The sequence below is a fragment of the Acinonyx jubatus genome, chromosome B4, assembly GCF_027475565.1.
Source record: "Acinonyx jubatus isolate Ajub_Pintada_27869175 chromosome B4, VMU_Ajub_asm_v1.0, whole genome shotgun sequence".
In the NCBI taxonomy this organism is placed as follows: Eukaryota; Metazoa; Chordata; class Mammalia; order Carnivora; family Felidae; genus Acinonyx; species Acinonyx jubatus.
This window is the reverse complement of record NC_069387.1, coordinates 45,898,548-45,921,060: the sequence shown is the minus strand read 5'-3', so window position 1 is coordinate 45,921,060 and position 22,513 is coordinate 45,898,548. Positions and strand designations below refer to the sequence as shown.

General features: G+C 43.1%; 1 protein-coding gene across 1 annotated transcript in view; it reads right to left on the bottom strand.

Annotated features, from left to right (window-relative positions):
* The window catches only part of FAM234B (family with sequence similarity 234 member B), a 35,126-nt gene extending 19,175 nt beyond the window's left edge, over nucleotides 1–15,951 (bottom strand). Inside the window, exons 1-3 of the mRNA XM_015061724.3 lie at nucleotides 15,778–15,951; nucleotides 4,918–5,316; nucleotides 1,690–1,788 (exon numbers count right to left, since the gene is read on the bottom strand). Coding sequence (XP_014917210.3) covers nucleotides 1,690–1,788; nucleotides 4,918–5,316; nucleotides 15,778–15,814 — 535 coding nt within the window. The 5' untranslated portion in view covers nucleotides 15,815–15,951. The remainder of the gene's footprint in view (nucleotides 1–1,689; nucleotides 1,789–4,917; nucleotides 5,317–15,777) is intronic.
* Nucleotides 15,952–22,513: the final 6,562 nt, after the last annotated feature.

Below are 22,513 nucleotides of genomic sequence, written 5' to 3'. Positions count from 1 at the left end.
TACAGTTTGATCCCAGCTCTACCATTTACCAGCTATGGGACTTTGCCAAGTTCCTCAAGCTCCCTATGTCTGTTTCTCCATATGTAAATGGGGAACAGGGGGATATTAGTCTACCCTATAGGATTATGTTGAGATAAATTTGTTCATAACATGTTATACACTTATACCTGTGCATAGTACACAAGAAGTACCATATGTTAGCTCCAGTGTTTTCATCATCTGTAACAAAATCAGGCTAGTCTGCATTGTGCCCAAACCCATGGCCTTGCCATTAGGAGTCCTGATATATAGCAATCTGTGTAAAACAATAACTAAAACAAAGTCTCCAAATCTAAAAGGGGATAGGGAAAATTTTTACTTCAAAGGCTAATAGTCACAGACAAAAAAAATGTAATTAAAGTTCAATCATATAGAAGTCAATTAAAGTCAAAAGTCAACCCTCTAGGCTGAAGTTTCTCTCTGCAAACAGATCTATTCCTAAATTGCTTCTACAGATTACACAAGACCCAGAAAGTTTTTTTCTAATAATGTCAGAGAAGAGGGCAGCTTAGCATTCCCTAAAACATACCTAGATGTTTATTCCAGGGCCTGGATGATTAAAAAGTAGCTACTAGGGCATCCTCAGCCTCAAACCAGAGTTCCTGTATCAGTTTACAGACTACAGTTTGAATCCACTTTAATGGATGCTGTAGGACAAACCAGAAGCCCCCATGTACCTACACTGAAAATGCAACTTTTTTTTTTTTTTTTTTTGTAGTTGACATATATCACACACTCAATCAGGTTAAGTTGTGGTAAGGTTTAATAAAGAGACTGTTTACAAAGTTGTGGTCTGGGTACAGACAAACCACAAGGGATAGTACAACCCCTTAGAACTGTTACCACTCCCAGGCACAAAGAGACAGGAGAGGAAGTGATTCCTGAAATCCCCAAAAAGAAAGTCCTATGAGAAGACCACCTTAAGAGAGGATGTGACCTATGATCAAGGATGTAGCCAGCCTGAGTTCACCCTGGCAGAGAGGGAGCCAAGGGAATAAATACCCTCCCCCCACTCTCTTCCTCTCCTCCAACTTCTTGCCTGTGCTTCCTATTGGCCAAACCCAATCAGAAGTTGGTAAGCAAGGTAGCCTATTGACATAATGCCTACTGGTTGGCCTTCCAGTGCAGAGAGCAGGGTGGGAGACCAGAGAGAACGAGAGAGGACTAAACATGAGTAAAAAGAAAGCACCTGGCCAAGATCTATGTGTGTAAAAATATGTTAGAACATGAACAGAAGCTTTCTGCTGGGGATGGGAAGGTCGGATTGGATTAGCATTTACTATAATCTAAGAAGCGATGGAAAATTGGCCGGGAGAAAACTCAAGAACCCTGAGAACTAATGCTGTTCATTGGTGTGTAGACAAGTCACTTCCTCTCTGGATCTCAGCTTCTGTATTATGGGACTGGGCGACCCACTAAAAGTTCTTCCAGCTACAACTCTCCATGATTCCTTGAAACGAGCTTTGCTTGCACACAGGAGCTTTCCAATAAGGTTAGTCACATATGATAGACCCATGATGACTTTCTATTGACTCCAGATCCTTTTCTATAGTGCCCTTCCGGAGACAACCCTCATGTTTTCTCTTAGTTCACAGCCCCTCCAATCAATGAACTTCTCCTGTAGCAGCCTCTATAAGACATGTCTCTTACCGACCGCACTCCCATTCCTTGAAGTTACGAAGGAGAGAAGTACATCACGCAGGCCATCTCCATTCACATCAGCCAATTCCAACGGAGACAGGTCCCCACCTGATGAACACATAAAAACAAAAAAGTCCTGAGTTAAGTCACCACAAACCAGTTCTCCCAGGTTACAAAGGGAACAGACACAGAGCACTGCCAGCACCTCCCTAAAAAATAGGCAGACTTCTGGTTCCTAGATAAGACAGAGTACACACAGTACTGCCTATTCTTCTAAGTGCAGCTCAAGTCCCCAGGCATTACTGAGAAAACAAATGTAAGAAGACTCTGGAAGGCGCAGAGAAGGTAGCATGGCTAGAGATTGCAAAACCCACAGAATGACAAGGTGATGACTCCCCTGGGCTTTCTTTTGGCCTGAAATGTCCCAGATGAGGTGCTGCAGAAGCTGGCAACCAGAAATGCCAGCAGGTACAGACAAAAAAGGTCCAAGAAAAGCTGGCTCCCTTAGCCAAAGGACCAGGAAAGGAGCAGCATAGTGAGACAGGAAAGTTTTAGATGACAAGTGTTCTACACCAACCAAACACCATACAGATAGAACTGTGCCCCCACCCCACCCCCACAGCAAAGGCCAAGTGAGAGCCTAGAGTTCCACTTTGCCCAGCTGTAAGAAGGCACCCTTCCCCCACCCCAACCAAGGTCACATCGGAGAAGGCCAGGTGGGGAGCCAGGACTTTCATTCCTGCCTAGTGCCCTCCACACACACAAGGGAAGCCTATAGTTTTACCCCTACCTGGCATGAATGAGGCAGCTCGCGCCGCCCCTGCCTGGGTGGTGTCAGCAGGGGCCTAGCAGGGAGTCTGGGCTTCCCACTGAGCGGTGACAGATAGTGCCACCCTACCCCTCAACAGTGTGGAGTCAGAGGACACCTGCCAAAGTTGGAGAGAACTCATGCACAGCTGGTGGAAGTGTAAATTGGTACAACCACTATGGAAAATAATTTAACGTAAATTGAACACACGCACACCTTATGACCCAGCAGTATCACTCACAGGTTAATGCTCTAGAGAAATGCTCACACGCTGCATCAGCAAACATGTACAAGAATCTTCTTAACAGCATTATTCATTTTTTAAAAAATAGAAGTCACCTAAATGTTTATCAACAGTAAAATGAATCAATAAATCATGGATAATCATACCATGGGAAATCAGTGATGAAAATGAGTAAGGTCCAGTTACAGTATATCAATATTGATGAACCTCAAAAAGCATTTTATAAACATGCTAAACAAAAAGAAAAAACAAGTCACAGAAGCCTGCTTAATTACATTTATACAAAATCCAAAATGGGAAAAATTACTTTACCATGTGGTAAAGATTTAAAGAAAAGTAAAGAAATAATGACACAAAACTCAGGGCAGTAGAACTCCAGCAGGGAGAGGTGGCTTTGGTGAGGAGGGACACATGGAGATTTCAACGGTCTTTATAATGTCTTATTTCTTAAACTCGGTGGTGGATACATCAGTGATTTGTTCCTAGCCTTTACACCATATACAAATATTATAAGAGCTCACTTAGAACCATCAAAAAAGGAAGGAAGAGGTGTGCCTGGGTGGCTCAGTCAGTTGAGCATCCAACTCTTGATTTCAGCTCAGGTCATGATCACAGGGTCATGGGATCGAGCCCTGTGTTGGGCTCCGGGCTCTGAGCTGAGTGTGAAGCCTGCTTAAGATTCTCTCACTCTCTTTCACTCTCTCTCTTTCTCTCTCTCTCTCCCCCTCTGCCCTTCGCCCCTACTTGAGCTCTCTCTCTCTATAAAATAAAAAAAATTTTTGTTAATAAATTGAAATCTTTTAAAAAAGGAAGACGGAGAGATATCCTGTGTGGTGGGAATACAGCATACGTCACATCTACCCAGTCCTGCTTAAGAGAAAGTAAAGGTGAGAACACAGAACTCATCAGAAGCTAAATCAACTAAAATTAGTGAAGTGTCAGAGGTAAAACATTTCTAAACGAAGGTGATGTAGGGGTTTGGGAGTATTGTAGGGGAGGGAAAATTTCTCCTCTACCTTCTTAGGGTTCCTAGCTGGGACTGAGTAATAAAACATAATGAGATAACCGGTTAAGAAGACAGACTGACGTGACAAAAGGACTCAACGTTCACTGAACGAAATTTCACACGTACGTGGGAGCCCCCACAGAAAACTAAAGACCTGGAGAAGTGCTTACGTACTAGGTTGAACAAAGGAGTGGTAGCCATGGGAAGGGAGCTAACACGTCTAAAGAGACTAAAGGAAGAGAAGAGTTATTTTAACAAGGTCTCTGTTTGCACAGACTTCCCTCAGCCTCAACCCCCTGTCTTTGTTGATTAGAATGCTTCTTTCCTCCTGGTACTGGGAGGGCATCTTTCACATAGGAGTTTCATCTCCTGCTTCAGGGAAGAATTAAAGGTCAAGGTCAGAGTGCCCTTCTTGCATCTGCTGCTATTCATGTGCCTTCAACTCAAAATAAACAATATTTTGTTTGCTGTGACATATTTTGGGGTGGTGTTCTGAACCCCCGCACCCCAAGGCAGTTCATAAAAGACAGGACTGTTTGGCACTCACAGCTCGGATGGAATCGCATTCTGGACCCAGAGCAAGCTGTTTTAAAGAAACCTGCCCCAGAATGAGACAAAATAGCTAGAATTACTTGGGTGGCACCAATCTAACCATTAGGAGCAAGAAAGAAAACTTACCGCAAGAAAGCAAGTCGACTTTACTTGAAAGAAATTATTTCAAAATTCAAATTGGGTGAGGCTCCTATAATCGACAAATGCCTGAGGGTCCTACAAAGCCCTGGCCTCTGGTCTGGCCAGGCCTTGCGCCTTACTTTTCTCTGTAAATAGCCCGTCTCACAGCTTTGCTCTCCCCTGACACTGTTGGCTGCACTGCAAGGACCCAGCAAACCAATGCTCTGTCCTATCTGCATCTAATTAAGACCAACGCCAATAGAAACACAACAGAGCAGCGACCTTCCCAAGCTTCTGGAGCCGTATCAATCTTTTTGTTTTATTTCCAATTTTAACCTCCTAACCACCTCCACACACAGGGAGAGGAATGCTATATGACACACATTTATTTGTAAAGACCTGGAGGGAATTTTCAACGTCATCAGCATACAGTTTTACAGAAGTTTTACAAAATTACATGTAGACTTGAAGTTTTCCACAATTGGGGCTGGAAATCCTGCAACTCACCTCTCTGGGGGCCCAGGTGGCGGCTCCAAGTGCTGTGCAGATCTCTGGGGGGACAGGGGATCAGGAAAGCACATACGAGCACCAGGATCATGGAGATGACCAAAGTTAGCAGGAAGACAGATGTGCGTACGTAAGACACGATGGAAGAGGTTGCCTTCTGCTCCAGGCCCCCAAGAGGTTCTGAGGGGTACCCCTCTGTGGCGACTTCTGAAAGATGCGGCTTTGCAGCCCCCACAGCCTCAGCATCTGAGTCAGGTTCTGGCACTTCTCCCAGAGGGCTCTTCCCGTTTTTGACCCCTCCATTCTTCTGCTGCAAGTTGAGCACAAGGTCATCCTCGCTCTCGTCACTGTCGGCCTGTGTGAGGGGGTCATACTCCCCTAGATCTGGACTTTTCTTCCCTGAAACACAGAAAGACGGAATGTCAGGAAGAACTAGGAAGGAGAAACCCTCAACAATTACATGGCAACTGTGAACAGCTAAAAGAACACACAGAAAACAAAATAACTTAAGTTTACAAACTTAAATCTTGATGGCTATCTATAAAACAGATGCCAGCAAAATGGGGAAAGAATGGGGGGGAAGAAAATCAGTGTTCTAGAATTATTGCTTTTATGACTTTAAAAAATTGGAAAAGAAACAAAGTGGCAAATTTCAAATACCTTTTTAGTTTTTTTTTTTCAATATATGAAATTTATTGTCAAATTGGTTTCCATACAACACCCAGTGCTCACCCCAACAGGTGCCCTACTCAATACCCATCACCCACCCTCCCCTCCCTCCCATCCCCCCCTCCCTCCCACCCCCCATCAACCCTCAGTTTGTTCTCAGTTTTTAAGAGTCTCTTATGCTTTGGTACCTTTTTAGTTTTAAAAAAAAAACTCTTAATTTGTGTGAATCTCACTAAAGAAAGACATGGCTCTTATATCAACCTTCCATATGCCTTATGTGCAGACTTCCTTTGATTTTCTTAGATCTGTGATGTTCCAATCCTTCCTGGAACTTGCCTAAACTTCAGAAGAATCGTTCTCTGGGCACTGCTTCTCACAGTCGGATATTCGTGGCTTCCTAATGGTCTCCACAGAAACAGCTTGCAAAGTAGAACACTGTCACCTGAAAACTCACTTCTGAGAAACTTCCTACGATTCTAAAGCCCTGTCAGTACATGTTTCAGTAAACACTGTTTACCTTTACAAATGCTATTCTGAGCAAGTATTTTAGGAGGGGTGGGATCAAGCAGGAATGCAGCGGTAAAGGATTTTTCTCAAAGCTGGCTTACACAACAAGCGCCCTGTTTTTACTTAGACTCTACATTTATTTGGGGTGGCTGACAGGTGAAAATTATAGGAGAGCTGAAGCAACACTTGCTCCCAAGCCACTCCTTGACCCTCACCGCCAATGACTAACTGCTTTTATGCCTTTAGTTCATGCTATCACCATGCAAAAACCAAGAAAAAATTTCCAGTGTTAGAAATTACATGGTAAGTTGTACTAACATAAACTCCATTGTTAAAGCTTTTGTTAAGAAGAAATGTAAAGGGGCACCTAGGCTCAGTCAGTCGAGCGTCTGACTCTTGATTTCAGCTGAGGTCATGATCCCAGCATCGTGGGATCAAGCCCCACATCAGGCCCCTGTCAGATTCCATGCTGAGCATGGAGCCTGCTTAAGATTTTCTCTCTTTCCTTCTGCCCCTCTCCCCAACTCTCCCCTCCATCAATCAATCAATCAATCAATCAATTAATCAATCGTGTTTTAAAAAGAAATATAAAAAAGAAAATACGACCCAGTTAATTAAAAAGGAAAAAAGAAAAATTCTTGATGTTGATCTCTGCCTCTTGTCACTGTGATCTTGGTGATGTCACTCCATATATTATGTCTCATTTACTCAAGACATAATATGAAGCAATAAAACACTATATAGAAACCAATATGGAAGTACAATCTTTAGTGTAAAGCTTAGTGCTTGGTACACAGAAAATCAATAAATATTTTACTAAAAAAATAAACATTACACAGATATACTTTATAACATTAAGTATTTTACAAAAAAAAAACACAGAAGATACTGAGCAAACTGGCATTCTATTAACTAGACACTCCTATGTATTTTCACTTTCAAAGCTATTCATTTTATCAACAAATAATTGGATTTGTCTTGTAAAGGCACAAATTGTAAGAAAATAGACCAATTATTAGGAATTTAATTCAAAATAGTATTTCCAAATTACGCTATAAAGTCAGTACAGGTTTTAAGCTAATCTTCTACAATTTATATATCTACTCCGTGAACCAAATTATTTTATTAATTAGGGTACCCCATTTTCTAACTGTCCCATATAATTTTAGTTATAATAATCTGCAAACAGAACCATAGGCTGTTATAATAATATTAACTCTAAAACTTAAAACGAAAAATTTTTTTAACTAACAGGATATACCTGATGGGATTCAAAATGTGATATATACATCCCATGGATTACTATCCCACCTTAAAAAGTAAAGAAACTCTAACATGCTATGTAATACAGACGAACCTTGAAGGCATTATGCTAAGTGAAATAAACAGAGACACTGTATGATTCTTATATGAGATATTTATCTAGATTAATCAAATTCATAGAAACAAATTAGAATGTAGTTTCCAGGGCCTGGGAGTATGGGTAAATGGGGAGTTGTTATTATTTAATGGGTACAGGTTTCCCTCACTATCCAAAAGTAGAGTATTCCTGTCAAAATCCTCCTAAGCTGTAATAGCATAAAACAAAGAAGCAATTATCATTAATTTATATGGAAAATTTTTTTGAGCTTTCCCAGACCCAAGCAATAACCTCTCCTAGGCTTTTCTGATACCTCAGGGCACATCTTGCTAATGGATGCACAAAATAAGTTGGGATAAAGCACAGATGCCCCCAGACACAGTTCAAAGCCCTGGCAGCTTGGGGCTGAGATGCTGAGCCCCAGGCAAGCAGCTTGGCGGGACCCCTCCCACAGCTGGGGTGAGCGCTGCCTCTCTAATGACTTGCTGCAAAACAAGCACTGAATGCTCTTTTCACTTTTTGCCTTTTTTCACAAAAGCGAAAATCCTCTTTGGATTTCTTTAGGTTAGTGAAAATAGGCACTGACACAGGTCTTCCATAAAAGCAAAGGGACATAATGCAAACTATCAAAGAGTGGGAGATGCCTTACAGAGCTTCAGCTTTGCTAGACAAAGTTCTAGACACTGGTTGCACAACAATGTGAATATGCTTAACAATACTACATTTAAAATTGGTTACATTTTAAACGTGCATTTAAAAATGGTTGAGAGGGTGACTTTTATGTGTATTTTACCATGATTTTAAATTTTTTTAATTAAAAAAGAAAAGACTATATCTAACAAAGAGGAAATCAAACACCCACCATGCAGTCACTCAGCATACACCTGAACATAAGCAGTGTGAGGGAAACTCACTGCCCTCCAATCCAGAAAGCAGTTCCATACACTGATTCGAGAATCTGTTTCTGGCCATTTGCCGATTATCTGCCCTAGTTCTAACTTCTGGGACCCCTCTTCCACATGCAAGTCCTTCAAAACGTGAAGACACCAGTCATAAGAAAAGTATCGCATGGTGTTTAAGAGTTCAAGTCTTTACAGGCAGACAGACAGACAGACAGAGTCAAATCTTGGCTCCATCTCTTTTTAATCATGTGACCTCAATTAATTTCTCAGCTTTAGTAAGCCTTATTCTCCCCATTTCTGAAATGGGGCAATTATTTTTCCCACCTCATGCAACTATTTTTGAGGATTAAATAAGATAACATATGCATGGTCCTTAGGGTCTGGCTTATAGTTGCAGTCAACAGATTTCAGCTTCTATTATTACTGTTGGCATTATTTCTCCCAACTGCCCAATCTTGTCTTCCCCAGGTTAAACGTCTCCACCTCCTTCAACTCATCACTTGAAGAAGCACCGTTTCACGTGTCCTCAACATCCTGGTCGCTCTGCTCTGGACACAATGTGATATGTCAGTGCTTCTTAAAGTATGGTTCTTGGAACTGGATACAATCCCCAGGGTGCAGTCTGACCAGGCCAGGGGAGGGCAGAACCATGTCCTCCCTAATGTAGAGAATACGCTACAATTCGATTCCCGTAACCTAATATCTTGCCAGCTTTCTTGGCAGTCACATCACACAACTGATTCAACTCAAACTCCCAAGTATTGTCTACATACACTCAGGTCATCTTATATAACAGTACAATTGGATTTTTAGCATCAAGTGAAAAATTTAGCATTGATACTTACTAAATTCAACCTTGCTTGTCAGTTGCCACCTTGCAACAAATATACCAGTCTAAAACAGTCAAAGTAAAACCCTTACTAAAATATTGGCTAACAAAACAGTTTAAAAGAAATGCATTTTATGATATCACACACTATCACAGGCAGGAAGAGAACTTGGCTGCACATGCTACAGAAACTAGTAAAATCTTTACTAAACCTATAAAACTAATTTGCAAGCATCCTTTGAAAATCAGCTGCTCTTGAAATGGTCTCTGTAAAATACTATATACTTCCAGTTGATGATAGCAAAGGAAAGCATTTCTGTCAGTATTCGTCCTAAAAACTGGGGGGTGGAGGGAGGGGTGTAATAAAATGGGAGAAAAGAAAACAACCACATTCCCAAACTACAATTTATGAAAAATTGTTGCCAAATGCAGCAAAACTTGTATCCTATTGAGGAAGCACAGTAAGAGTAGATACATGCATCTCAGGTCCCCACCAGTGAGCAGAGTTCACAGAGTTAATAATGACAACAATAAAGATGATGGCAATGATGCTAACTGAAAAGTAGGAGTGCCTACTATCCTGGGCACTGGTCCAAGCATGTACATGTTAATTCATTCCATCCTCATGACAACCCTGGAAGGTAGGTATCGTTGTTGTTGTTGTTGTTGTTGTTGTTGTTGTTATTCCCATTTTACCAACAAGAAATGAAAATATAGAGAGATAAGTTGCATAAGATCACAGAACTAGGGAGAAAGAGAGCCAGGATTCAAACTCAGGCAATCTGACTACAGAATCCACAATCCTAACCAATCAATTGTATTACCTCCCTTGTTCCAGGGATATATAGCCAAACTGGTTATCTCTTGCTTAGAAAGACCAAGTCTGGGGTCCCAAAGGCATCAATGGGCCCCATTCAACACCATAGAAGACTCAAAAGCAAGGTAAAAATAAATGAGAAAGGCTTCTATGTTTACAGGAAGCAAGCTGTCAGGCTGGCAGGTAAGAAAAGTAGCTGTAGACAGTCAGACCTGAAGAGGGGGATTTTTTTTTTTTTTTAAACAGGCTGGGGCCCAAGTAGATTAAATTCTAGCTTCTAACTGCCCTGGCTCACTCCCCCAGCCTCTGCCTGCATGTCAGCCAAGAGCTAGCTATAAAACAAATGACCATTAAATATGATTTATAATCAGAAAGAAGCCATCATTAGTACTTATTCTATGAGATACTTCAAAGTTCTGCAAATATTCAAGAAAGAAGTTACAAAAAAACATAGCCAACAAAATCTACTGAGGAACCAATGCTGGACAAATTACGCCACAAAATGGAAGAAATAATGAACAGATACTTCCCCAGGGAATCCAAGAAATTAAAGAAAACAGTTTCTCTGAAATAAGAGTACACACACACACACACACACACACACACATAATATTTCTAAGAATAAAGGACAACTGAATAGAGAAGATGAGAAGTAAACAAGCAGGGCTCAGAAAAACAATGGAAAAAATAATAAAACAAGTTTAGAAAAGATACCCTTACTGGAATGGCAAATGGGCAGACATGGCTGAAAAGAGTCCGAGATATAAAGGGCAGACTGGTGGAAAATCAAGCAAAATGAAATGGAAACAAGAATGGCTGGTAGTTCCAAGCACTTAGTATGCCCTCTTCCACACCCTTATCTCTGCAAATCTTCATAACAACTTTTGGAGACAGAAACATTATTATCTCCGTTTTCAAGATGAAGAAACTGAGGTTTGGAAGTTTAAGTAACTGGGCCCACAGTTAAACAGCAAGTAAGCAATAATGCAAGCATTCAAATCCAGGCAGTCTGGTTTTGAGGTCTCCCATGGAAAAGATCAAGGCTTTCAAGAAGACTAAAAAGGCATAGATACAGACAGCAAAAGTGACCCAATATATGCGTAACTGAAGAAGACAACGGAAAAGAAAATAGAACAAAAAACAATAATTAAAAAACATGCCAAACAAGCTCCTGTAATATAGCAAGACCCAAAATGGTAAAGGGTACACTGAGTCCCAAGAAAAACTGATACAGAGTAATCAATACTGAAATATATTGCAAAAAAGGGGCTAAACTTCAAGGACAAAAAAAGAATCATATATGAGCAGCCAAGCCAAGGGAAAGAGAATCCAGTCACTAAAGATGGGAACAAAAACCAGGCTAACTTAGTAGTGCAATTGCTGGGTTGTAGGGTTTTGAAGGGGCACATGCACCCCAATGCTTACAGCAGCACTATTAACAATAGCCAAAGTATGGAAAGAGCCCAAATGTCCATCTACGGATGAATGAATAAAGAAGATGTGGTGCATACACACACACACACACACACACACACACACACACACACACACACACAATGGAGTATTACTCAGCAATCAAAAAGAATGAAATCTTGCCATTTGCAACTACATGGATGGAACTAGAGGATATTATGCTAATTGAAATTAGAGAAGGACAAATATCGTATGACTTCACACATATGTGGAATTTAAGATATAAAACAGATAAGCATAAGGGAAGGGAAGCAAAAACAATATAAAAACAGGAAAGGGGACAAAACATAAGAGACTCTTAAACAGAGGGTTACTGGAGGGGTTGTGGGAGGGGGGATGGGCTAAATGGGTAAGGGGCATTAAGAAATCTACTCCTGAAATCATTGTTGCACTATATGCTAACTAACTTGGATGTAAATTTTAAAAATAAAATAAAATAATCAGGCTAACTTATCAGTAACCTATATTATCAAAAGATAGTGTATTTTTCCAGACATTACACAAAGCCCAGCTTAATTATTCCAGACTATAAACTTGATCAGAGAACTCCTATGTAAATATGTTTGCTATCTGTCACAGAAAGACAAGGGATTGTGAAGTATAAAGTACACCAACTGGCCTGAAGTTATAATCATGATCAAATGCACACTTCAGAAGGCAGGGCACTTTAGCACTCTTTTCTCTACTGATTACAGCCACCACCCATATTTTTAATCAATGAAAGGTTTTCAAAGAATAAAGGAGAGGATACTGATTTCATAATGTATCAATATAAATGAGCTTTCCACAGCTATCACTTTTCACCTTAGGAAGACTGAGGATGCCAGTTAAACAGCATTCCCAAAATGGTACAGAGGAAAACAGGAAGCAAGTGCAACTGTATCTTCCCCACGTATGTTCAGGAAAATATGGTGTAAAACACACCATTCTGTGATATGTACTATACATAGACTACACTCGACTGCAATTAAAGGTAAATCACATCATAGATTAGATTATCCAGGGCCCATAACAATTCTAAATTACACATAATAAAACAAATCGTTACAGTAACATTGCGCTCTGCTATACCTTTCAGGCTTTGACCTTCAAACTTTAAAATGGACTAAAAAAATATTTACTTAAGATAAGTTGTTCCACAGGCTGCTTTATGAATGTCACATGGTCCTTCTGTTACTAATTTACCCTATCATATGCATGTGAGCCAAACATCTTTCCATCTTGGGCTTAGTGGAAGGGTAAGAGACTGAAATAGATTCCAAGCAACTGTCCTTTCTTCACCAACTTGATGACATCTGTCATTAGCTCACTGTTACATTAGGCCTTCCTTCAGGAAGCACGTTCCTAAATGAGCCTGGTGCTAACAAAGATGATAATAAGAACTAACACTTACTGAATAATAACAAACCTCTTCAGTACATCCATTTCTTCTACTAAGACAAATAATCCCGGGGCGCCTGGGTGGCTCAGTCAGTTAAGCATCCAACTTCGGCTCAGGTCATGATCTCACGATTCATGGGCTCATGCCCCTTATCCAGCTCTGTGCTGACAGCACGGAACCTGGAGCCTGCTTCAGATTCTGTGTCTCCCTCTCTCTCGCCCCTCTCCAGCTTGCACTCTCTCTCTCTCAAAAATAAATAAACTTTGAAAAAAAAATTTTTTTTTAACATTTATGTATTTTTGAGACAGAGAGAGACAGAGCATGAACGGGGGAGAGTCAGAGAGATGGGGAGACACAGAATCTGAAACAGGCTCCAGGCTCTGAGCTGTCAGCACAGAGCCTGACGCAGGGCTCGAACTCACAGACCGCAAGATAATGACCTGAGCCGAAGTCGGAAGCTTAACCAACTGAGCCACGAAGGCGCCCCCCAAAAAATTTTAAGCCAAATAACCCCATGAGGTAAATATGAAGCAGAGTGTGCAGTACCTAAAGAATTTTCCATAATAATAGTATTACGACACATGAACAAACTAAAGCTTAAAAAGATTAAATAACCAATCTGGTAAACACTGGACTTGAACCCAAAGCTGTGTCATGCTCTTAGTTACCATTCTAGTCTGCTTCTTTACACATAGAAATAGTGAGGATGTCACTGTGGTGATCATTTTGCAATATATACAAATATCGAATCATTACGTTGTATACCTAAAACTAATAGGATGTGTCAATTAGACTTCAGTTTAAAAAAAAGAGACGATGTTAACTAAGGTAACATAACACAGTAGCCCAAACTGGATAACACCTTCACAGTCCCAATCACAGGAAATCCTAAAAAAAGTTATTAAGAAGGCAACTTCTACCTAATATAAAAACTAAAAATTGTATTTGGGGCAGTGGGGAGAAACGACAAAAGGGAGACAAGCAAAAGTACTAACAAAAACAAACAAAAGAAACCACAACCCACATCATCGAAGAGAACACATGGCCATTGCACCCGGGCCTTAAAAAGTATGGAACATACCTGTCTCTTCAGGTCCAAGGCGCTGTTCAAACACAGGCCCAAGGACCAGACTATACTTTCCCTACCCTGTCAGCTGACTGAGTTACTGCAACTGAATACTCCAGGGAGTGATAGTGTCACAGCCTTACGATGTGAGAATGCAAAAGAGCTCAAGAGTTTCAAAAGCGTTTTTCTTGCATTCCCATCCTTAGAGAAGAATAATTATCTATGCTGGGAAAAAAGAAAAGGAACTTAAAAGAAATAAATCTAAATATGTCTGACATCTCATTATCCTTGGAGAGGATATCATCCTACACTAAGGATATACAAAGGTACTCTCTTTAAAGTTAATTAATCCTGGGGCGCCTGGGTGGCTCAGTCGGTTGAGTGTCTAACTTTTGATTTCGGCTCAGGTCGTGATCCCAGGGTCGTGGGATCGAGCCCCACGTCCAGCTCGGTGTGGAGTCTGCTTAAGATTCTCTCTCTCTCTCTGCCCCTCTCCCCCACTTGTACTCTCTCTGCATTCTCTTAAAAAAAAAAAAAAAAAAAACAAACTAATCCTGCAGGTAAAGGCACACATCCATCCCCCACTTCATTCCAATGTTACATACACATTCCAAGACAGATATTATCAATGTTCCTTCCAATGTTCTAATGAGCCCATGTCGGGGGAAAAATGTCTCAGGTCATGAAGTCTGGGGACAGAAATGCAAATTCATACCCAACCCAGTGTCATCCATGGCACAATGTGGCAGCAGGCTGGAAACTCCTTTAGAATAAAGTCCCTGTGATACACCCTGTGATGCCGTATGCTGGATTATCCACCAGACACCAAACTAGCCCTTTCTTCTGATGCCAGTGAAAGCAACTGCTTTTCCTACTAACCCTGCTTTTCCCACTATCACCGTATCAGCAAATACATGTTTGCAACTTAATGTTTAAAATTTATTTGGGCAGGACAAATATACTTTTATTTAAAAAAGCAAGCTTGTAGCGGCACAGTCCCATTCTGGAGGTTTAAGCGAAAATTTTTAAAAACTTGAAGCTGCTGCCCAAAGTACTGAATTAGCTCTAGAAGTTGTCGACACTACCAGTGTGCCTCCTTAAAGAACATTCCACAATTTATCTGCAACTTTCAGGGGCCAAATCCTTCCCCTCCTCAATACTTAGCCTTGAGAGCCAGAGGCTGATCAATAGGAATCAAACCCCAGGATCTAGAATCAAGAGACCCCAGAGGTTCTAGTCCAGGCGTTTCCAATACCGTTTTTGCGACCTTGGGACAAGTCAATTAGCCAAATAACTCTCATTTTCCTCTTCTGTAAACCAGAAGGGGTAAACACCTGTCCCGCTTACCTTATGGCTGCGTCAGTGGTGTCATTAAGTGGAGAGGCTGCTCCAGAGGGTGGCCCGCTGTCCTGCAGCTCCTGTCCCCCCTCGCCCGCAGGGCCAGCCCAAGACAGAAAGAGCTGGGGACCCTGCGGTATGTGGTCCGCGGCGCTCAGGAAAGGATGCTCCCCTCACCAGCCCTCCTTTTGGGATGGCGGCGACGCGCGCTCTGACTGCCGCCCTCGAAGCAACGCCCGCCTGCTCCAGGCCACCAGCCCCGCGCGCCTCCAGCGCTCCCTCCCTTGAGTCTCCCAAGCTCGCCCCGCGCCCGCGACCCCCGACCAGCCTGGCGCCCCTCTCGCCCCCTGGCGGTGACAGACCCCCAGCCCGTGGGGGCTGCACCGGCTCGCCTCCGCGCGCCTGCATCTACGCTGGGGCTGGGACCAGGCCCCAACCGGCTTCGCCTCCAGCGCCTCGCCTCCCAGTCTCCCCAGGGCCCGCGGGAGCAGGGTGGTCGCGAGGCTGCGACTCCTTACCCGGGAGCTTGAGCGCCCTGGACAGCACAGTCGCCATGGCGGAGGCCCCGGTGCGCGTGCGCGCGCCCGCGTCCTGCCGGGAAGTGTAGTTCGCAGCGGGCCGTGCGCGGGACTGGGACCGGGGAAGGTGGGAGCCGCCAGGCAGAGCGGAGCCCGGGGGAGGCGCGGGGTTGCGGCACCGGAGTCCACGTACACGCTTCTGCCCGCTCTCCTCCCGCCCACTCGGAGCCAGATCCTTTTCCCGGCAAGTCACTTCACTGCTCCGAGTCTCACTTTCCTGCTCAGTGAAATGGGGAAATAATAACTACCCCGGAGGCTTGCAGTGAGAATGGAATGAGATAGCAGGTATTAAAGCAGGCACTGGTTGTGAAATGAGCCTGGGCTTTGGAGTTAGACGGGATTTGAATCCTACCTGCATACCTTGCCAGCTGGGCCATCTTGGTCAAGTCACTTGGCATGACTAAGCTTCAGCTTCGTTTTTTAAATGGAGACCCTACCTAATTCACAGGCTTATTGTGAGAATTAGATAATCTGTTTAAGACACAGGGCACACAGTAAGCCCTCAGTAAATGTGTTTCTTTATGTTTCTTAGGCTTCTAACCTTCGTCTGGTGTTTCCAGTTCTTCCCAGGTATCTACTGGGCACTCTACCCTGCAGCTTCTGGCTTGAAGGGTGTAGGAAGCAGGAACTGACCTGCTTCTTCCCCACAGGCACCAAGAGATCAGCATTTTAGCGCAGGATTGCTGAAGATGTTATTTATCTTAGACTTGGGACGGGTCTTAGAGGTCACCTAGTCCACCCTCCTTGTTTCTCTGAAGAGAAAACTAAGATCTAGAAAGATGATGTGACTTCTTAGTGTCAAACAAAAGCTCTAAGATACCTCTCTCTTGGACTCTGCCTCATTCCCATGAGAAACTGTCAGTGGGTATCCTGTGGGTGTAATTCACATCCCATCACCCTTTTCCACTCAAAAACATGTCATGGACTCTGACAGGGCACAGAGTCTGGGGACAGGCTACTGAGTTTGAATCCCGACTCCACCATTTCCTAGCTGCCAGATCTAGGGCTTCTTGCTTAATCTCTCTCTGCCTCAATGTCCTCATCTGCAAAATGAAATAGTTCCAATCCCACAGAGTTGTCCTGAGAATTAAATGGATACATGCAAAGCACTTAGAAGAGTGCCTGGCACCTAGTACCTGTCATGTAAGTGTCAGTGCTTCTTTTTATTAATAAGTGATTAATTTTTGACAACTTAATAATTTAATAACATAAATTTAATAATAACGGATTGGTAATTTATCCATTTATTCTTTCAGAGTTCTACAATACCCCAAATGTTTACTCTTTGCCATATCTCTGGAAGTATGATTAAAAATCATATTTTACATCTATGTAGGTCATCCTGGACCAACAGCACTACAGATCACAGTAAGCCAGTAGTGGCTTGCCTGATACCAGATTAGCTAATTAGAACACATTCTTGAGATATGGAGACTGAGGAAAATAACTTTAAAGTGAGCAGGATGCGGGGCGCCTGGGTGGCTCAGTCGGTTGAGCGTCCGACTTCGGCTTAGGTCATGATCTCACGGTCCGCGAGTTCAAGCCCCGCGTTGGGCTCTGTGCTGACAGCTCAGAGCCTGGAGCCTGTTTCAGATTCTGTGTCTCCCTCTCTCTCTGCCCCTCCCCTGTTCACGCTCTGTCTCTCTCTGTCTCAAAAATAAATAAACGTAAAAAAATATATAAATAAATAAAGTGAGCAGGATGCAGGATATGTCAGTGTTAGCTGCAGAAGAACAGGAACTTGAGTTTCTAGGAGAAAGCAGGTGGGCTGGAACAGCCAGGGTACACAGAAAGGAAAGAGATAATCTATCCACTTTTCATAGTAAAAGGGTATATGCTTCTTATGTGACAGAAGTAAAAGTGTACAGCTTAAAGTGTGATTAAAATTCTGCTTCAAAGGGCATAGTCACCAAAAGCACCAACGTGTGTACATAATTACCTGTGAGCACATAAACACGGGTGAATGTACACATATCCCAGAGCTGTGTCCTCTCCGGCCCCTCAGCTTTCCACGCCTAATCTTTGTGGCATTTACAATCTCCCTATAATCACCCCAGCTTTGCCCAAATGATGTTCAGGGGGAAGCAGATCGCTGAAGACTCCTTCTCAGCCCCCTGAGCAGTCCCCCCTCTTTGTTTTCCATGGCCCTTCCAGAAATCTCTTCCATCCTCCACTTTTTTTTTTTTCATCTTAACACAGGACCCCCAGCTTAGAACATTGTTTCTCAATTTCAATGTGCTTTGCTTCCAAATGAAGGAAAAAAACCTCAGAGCAGCCACCAAATGAATCAAGATCCTGGCCTTTTACAAAGAGGAAACCTGCAAGTTCCTCTCTCGTTACCTGCAGGAATGTGCCTTCAGTGCCCAAACACCCATTGAGGTCACTGTGGAAAATGCAAACACACTGGGTTTCCTGACTGCCCAACTTGGCTTACCTCCCGGAGAAGTGAAATAAGGGGTGGCTGGGGAGGGATGCCTGCGGACAGCCTAACCTGCCTGAGTGTTGTGCCTGCTACATGGAGAAGAAATTCTATTTCTGGAACTCATTAACTAAAGCCAGAAGGGCCCCTTCTCTTCTTCCTACATGATCTGCATTGGGAGAGTTCATTCCCAACCTTCCAAGGTTCTAATACTTGGTAGAGGGGACCCATACTTGCTGCTTCTTATTACCATCATGCTTTCCCAAGTTTTGCTCAAAATCTCGAAGCGTCCTACAGGGGTTCATGATCCTATCTGGTCATCTAATCCTTAACATTCCCTGGATGCTGTCACCACTTCTGCTGGCTGTGACCCTCGCATTAGCATTCACCGCTTCCCCTGGGAACCCGTACTGCTGTGTCCACCAGCAGCTACAACCCCTCTCTCTTGGTACTACTGAGACCTCCAGGCCTCCTGGCCATTTCTACTTCCTTTGAAAACTTCTCCTTCTTCCTCTGTCTCCCATCAGTTAACGCCACTTCATATTTTAATGCTGTTAACATGGCAAAGCTGTTTGATGCAGTGGCAACTAGGGAAGACTGGCTCCCTTCTTTTTTTATGTTACTTTTTATTAGAAAAATACTAACGCTATGCTGCCCATTCTTCAAGGTCAGATGCAGTATTTTCATTAAACAGAGATTTCCATTTTTACTTAGCAAGTCAGTCGGGGCAAGGTTATTGCTGTTAACGAACAACCTCACAATTTGTATGGTTTTAGAGGATAAGAGTTCATTTGGGCTCATGTCACCATCAAGGTGAGAATGCGGATAGGCAGCAATGGGGTTCTATTCCTCCCATTTATTCAGGGCTTCCATCTGGGGCTTCATTCTTCATCCTTAGGGCCTTGGATTCCTCCACTGGATTATCTGCATCCCCAACCATGCAGGAAGTTTCATGTGCCAGGCCTGGAGGTGGTATATGTGACTTCTGCCCACATTTATTTGGCCAGAAATCAGACAGAGAGTATGTATGCCAGGAAGGTATGAGCCCAAGAAGGAAAGGAAACAGTTCAGTGACGGTCTTTTCAGTCTGTGCTATAGTAGACACCCTACCTCTTTATAGCATATAGACCCGAGTTCTTGGTAGTGGGGAGGGGTTCGGCACTGCTCTACTTAGAATTACCCTTCTCCTCTAGAGGCTAAAGCTTTGCTCCTGAGCTGAGCTTGTTGTCCTGAGCTAAGACTTCCCAATGTGTGTCAGATAAGGAAGGCTTTCCCAGGAGGTTCCTCAATCCCTCCACAGACGGATGTCCAGGAGGCATTTCTACATCCGTCAGCAGAACAGAGACAAGTCTGAACCCATTGGTAGACCCATCTCAGGCTCATCTCTACCCTCTGCTTCACTGGTGCCAAAGACCTGGATCAGGAAGCAAAAGAGAAGCAAATCGCAATGACAGCAGGGGAATTGAGAAGAGCAAAAGAGGCGCACAGCAGAGATTACTTTGGGGTTAAATGCCAATGTCAAGAATCCTACGAAATCAGCCTTGCATCTGGATCAGGAAGTTCTAAAAGGGCCCGCGCAAGTGGCATATTCGCTTCTCGTCACAGGCGACTTGATTCTATGACCAGAAGTGGTATGGCTTATTGTAGGTTTATGTTCTCAGAGCGTCCTTTCATAAAACACAAGGGCTCATCCAGCTTAGATTCATACACATAGAACTTTCTAGAATCTAGACTATAAAATGCTTTCTGGGCCCTGAGATTTAAACAAATGCTTCTTCTTAAGTCTCTGGCTGGAACATATATTTAAGAATGACAATATAATTAAGGACAGACCTGCCCAGGGCAACTTGGCTCTCCTTCATCTGGGCCTTCATCATAGCTTGTTCCTATGTCTACCAAAGCACTTGTGGTAGTAATGGGCATGCCGATAGTTACCATGTACTGAGTACTGGTCTCCTATAGGAGAAGACATTGTTTTGGACCCTTGCCAACCTTGATCCAAAACTCAGCCCTTCACCAGCTTTCAAAAAAAAAAAAATTCAGTGGACCAAGTATATTGTGAATTGTGTAGTTTTCCTGAAGATTTAAGGGGGCCAGAGGGTGGAGTCACAGGGTACACATAGCATTTCACCAAAAAATATTCTCCCGGGCCCTTGCTCCTGGATCCATCACTGGGTCTTCCTCCACCAGGACCCCCTTGTGTCTGTCCCACGTTTAAGCTAAGCTCTTTCTTCTCCTCCCTTTTATGCCTCCTGCTGCTCTTAGCCTTGACATAGGCTGGAATCTTACCTCCATCCTACAGTAGGCATGATCTTTGCCTGGAAGCCATCACTTCACACAGTGGAATTGTGACACGATGTGTGCCATGCTGTCCCTCCTTAATTCTCACAAGGGTCCTATTCCTTAGGTCTTACCCCAATCTTACGACGAGGATGTATAAGCTAGATGGATAAAGCCACTGGCCCAAAGTCTTACAGCTCCTTCACACTGGAAGGAGGATTTGAATGCAGGTTTGTGGTTTTTCTTTTTTTAATTATTTTAATGTTTATTTACTTTTTGAGAGAGAGAGAGAGAGCATGAAGAAGGGAGGGGCAGAGAGAGAGAGTGAGAGAGAGAGAGAGAGAGAGGGAGGCACAGAATCTGAAGCAGGCTCCAAGCTCTGAGCTGTAAGCATGAAGCCCGATGTGGGGCTTGAACTCACAAACTGGGAGATCATGACCTGAGCTGAGGTCGGACGCTCAACTGACTGAGCCACCCAGGTGCCCCCAGGTTTGTTTTTTTTAATCACAAGCAAGGACATCAAATACATGACACATGGACTACAGTTTGTCTTCCTTCATCCCTGGCACACATCAGTCACCACCACATTCTTTCACGGTGAGCCTACACACAGCTTCCAAATCCTTAACTCAGCTATCTGGGGAGTCACAACCTATCAATTTCTAAAAACTGGCCTAAAAACTGAGAACTATTTGTAACCCTTGCCTCACTTATGGCATGGTAACCACACTACACACCCCTTTAAAGATGGTACCTGATTCTCTGTTCAGTGTTGAATGTAGCTGATAACCGGCCAACAATTTCTCTAATTGGTCAGGAGTCCTAGATGATTAGTCAGACAGGTTCTGATTGGTCAGGACCTATGTGGTACTGGTTTGTTAACATCTAGACTACACCCCTGGCTGAGTCTTTTCAGTTCTGCACTTCTAGCTCACTGGTTAAGTCCTAAGTAATGCTCTAAAAGTCAGTAAACTAGGTTTTTTGTGTAACTAACTCCTTTTTTCTGCCCTTCTTAGAGTATCACAGACAACTGCGTATTGTAATCATTTGAATATGTGTCTACCACATTAAAACTCCCATACAAAATGTTGACTTCTTAAGAAATAGAAGTAAGATTCTTGTATCTTTTTTTAGCCCTATACAATGCAGAGGACATTGCTTTCAGATGTTTATTGGATAAATGTGAATTCATGAATAAATGACTCATGTGTGAATAGGATGAAATCAATTTAGCAACAAGGTCTTTAAAAATGAGATCCTTTTTATAATGAAGGAAACCTTTGTCCCCCCTAAGTTCACATTCCTTGATTCATGCAACCAAATGTTCTTTCACCACTGCTCATGCTGCCAGGGCCATGGTCCAAGCACCCAGCCTGCCTGACTTCAGGAAACCCAGTCCCTTTGCAGATCTACCCCTTAGTAGTGCTTACACACACCACATATGCCTCGTGCTGTTATTTCTCCCCCATCACTCTGGTTAGGTGGAGTCAGCTTGTCTGATAATTACCTCCGGTATTCTCATCTCTGCATTTCCATAAGGCATCATACTACAGAACAAGAAGCATTGACACTTATATCAAGTGCCCTGCTCCTGGAGTCCACAGGCTATGTCCTTCTCAAGGGGCCACTCCTGGCCAATTCTTTCAGCAGAGCTGAATGTAAAATACATTCACGGGGCACCTGAGTGGCTCAGTTGGTTAAGCCTCCAACTCTTGATCTCAGCTCAGGTCATGACCTAATGGTTTGTGAGACTGAGCCCCAAATCGGGCTCTGCAGCTGACAGCATGGAGCCTGCTTGGGATTCTCTCTCTCCCTCCCTCTCTCTCTGCTCTCTCTCTCTCCCCCATCTCAAAATAAATAAACTTTTAAATATAAATAAATAAAATAAAATAGTGAACAGAAGCAGCAAGGCCTTGCAATCTACGGGGAGAGATGGACATCAAGCAAGTAATAAAACATGTATCATTACAAATGGTG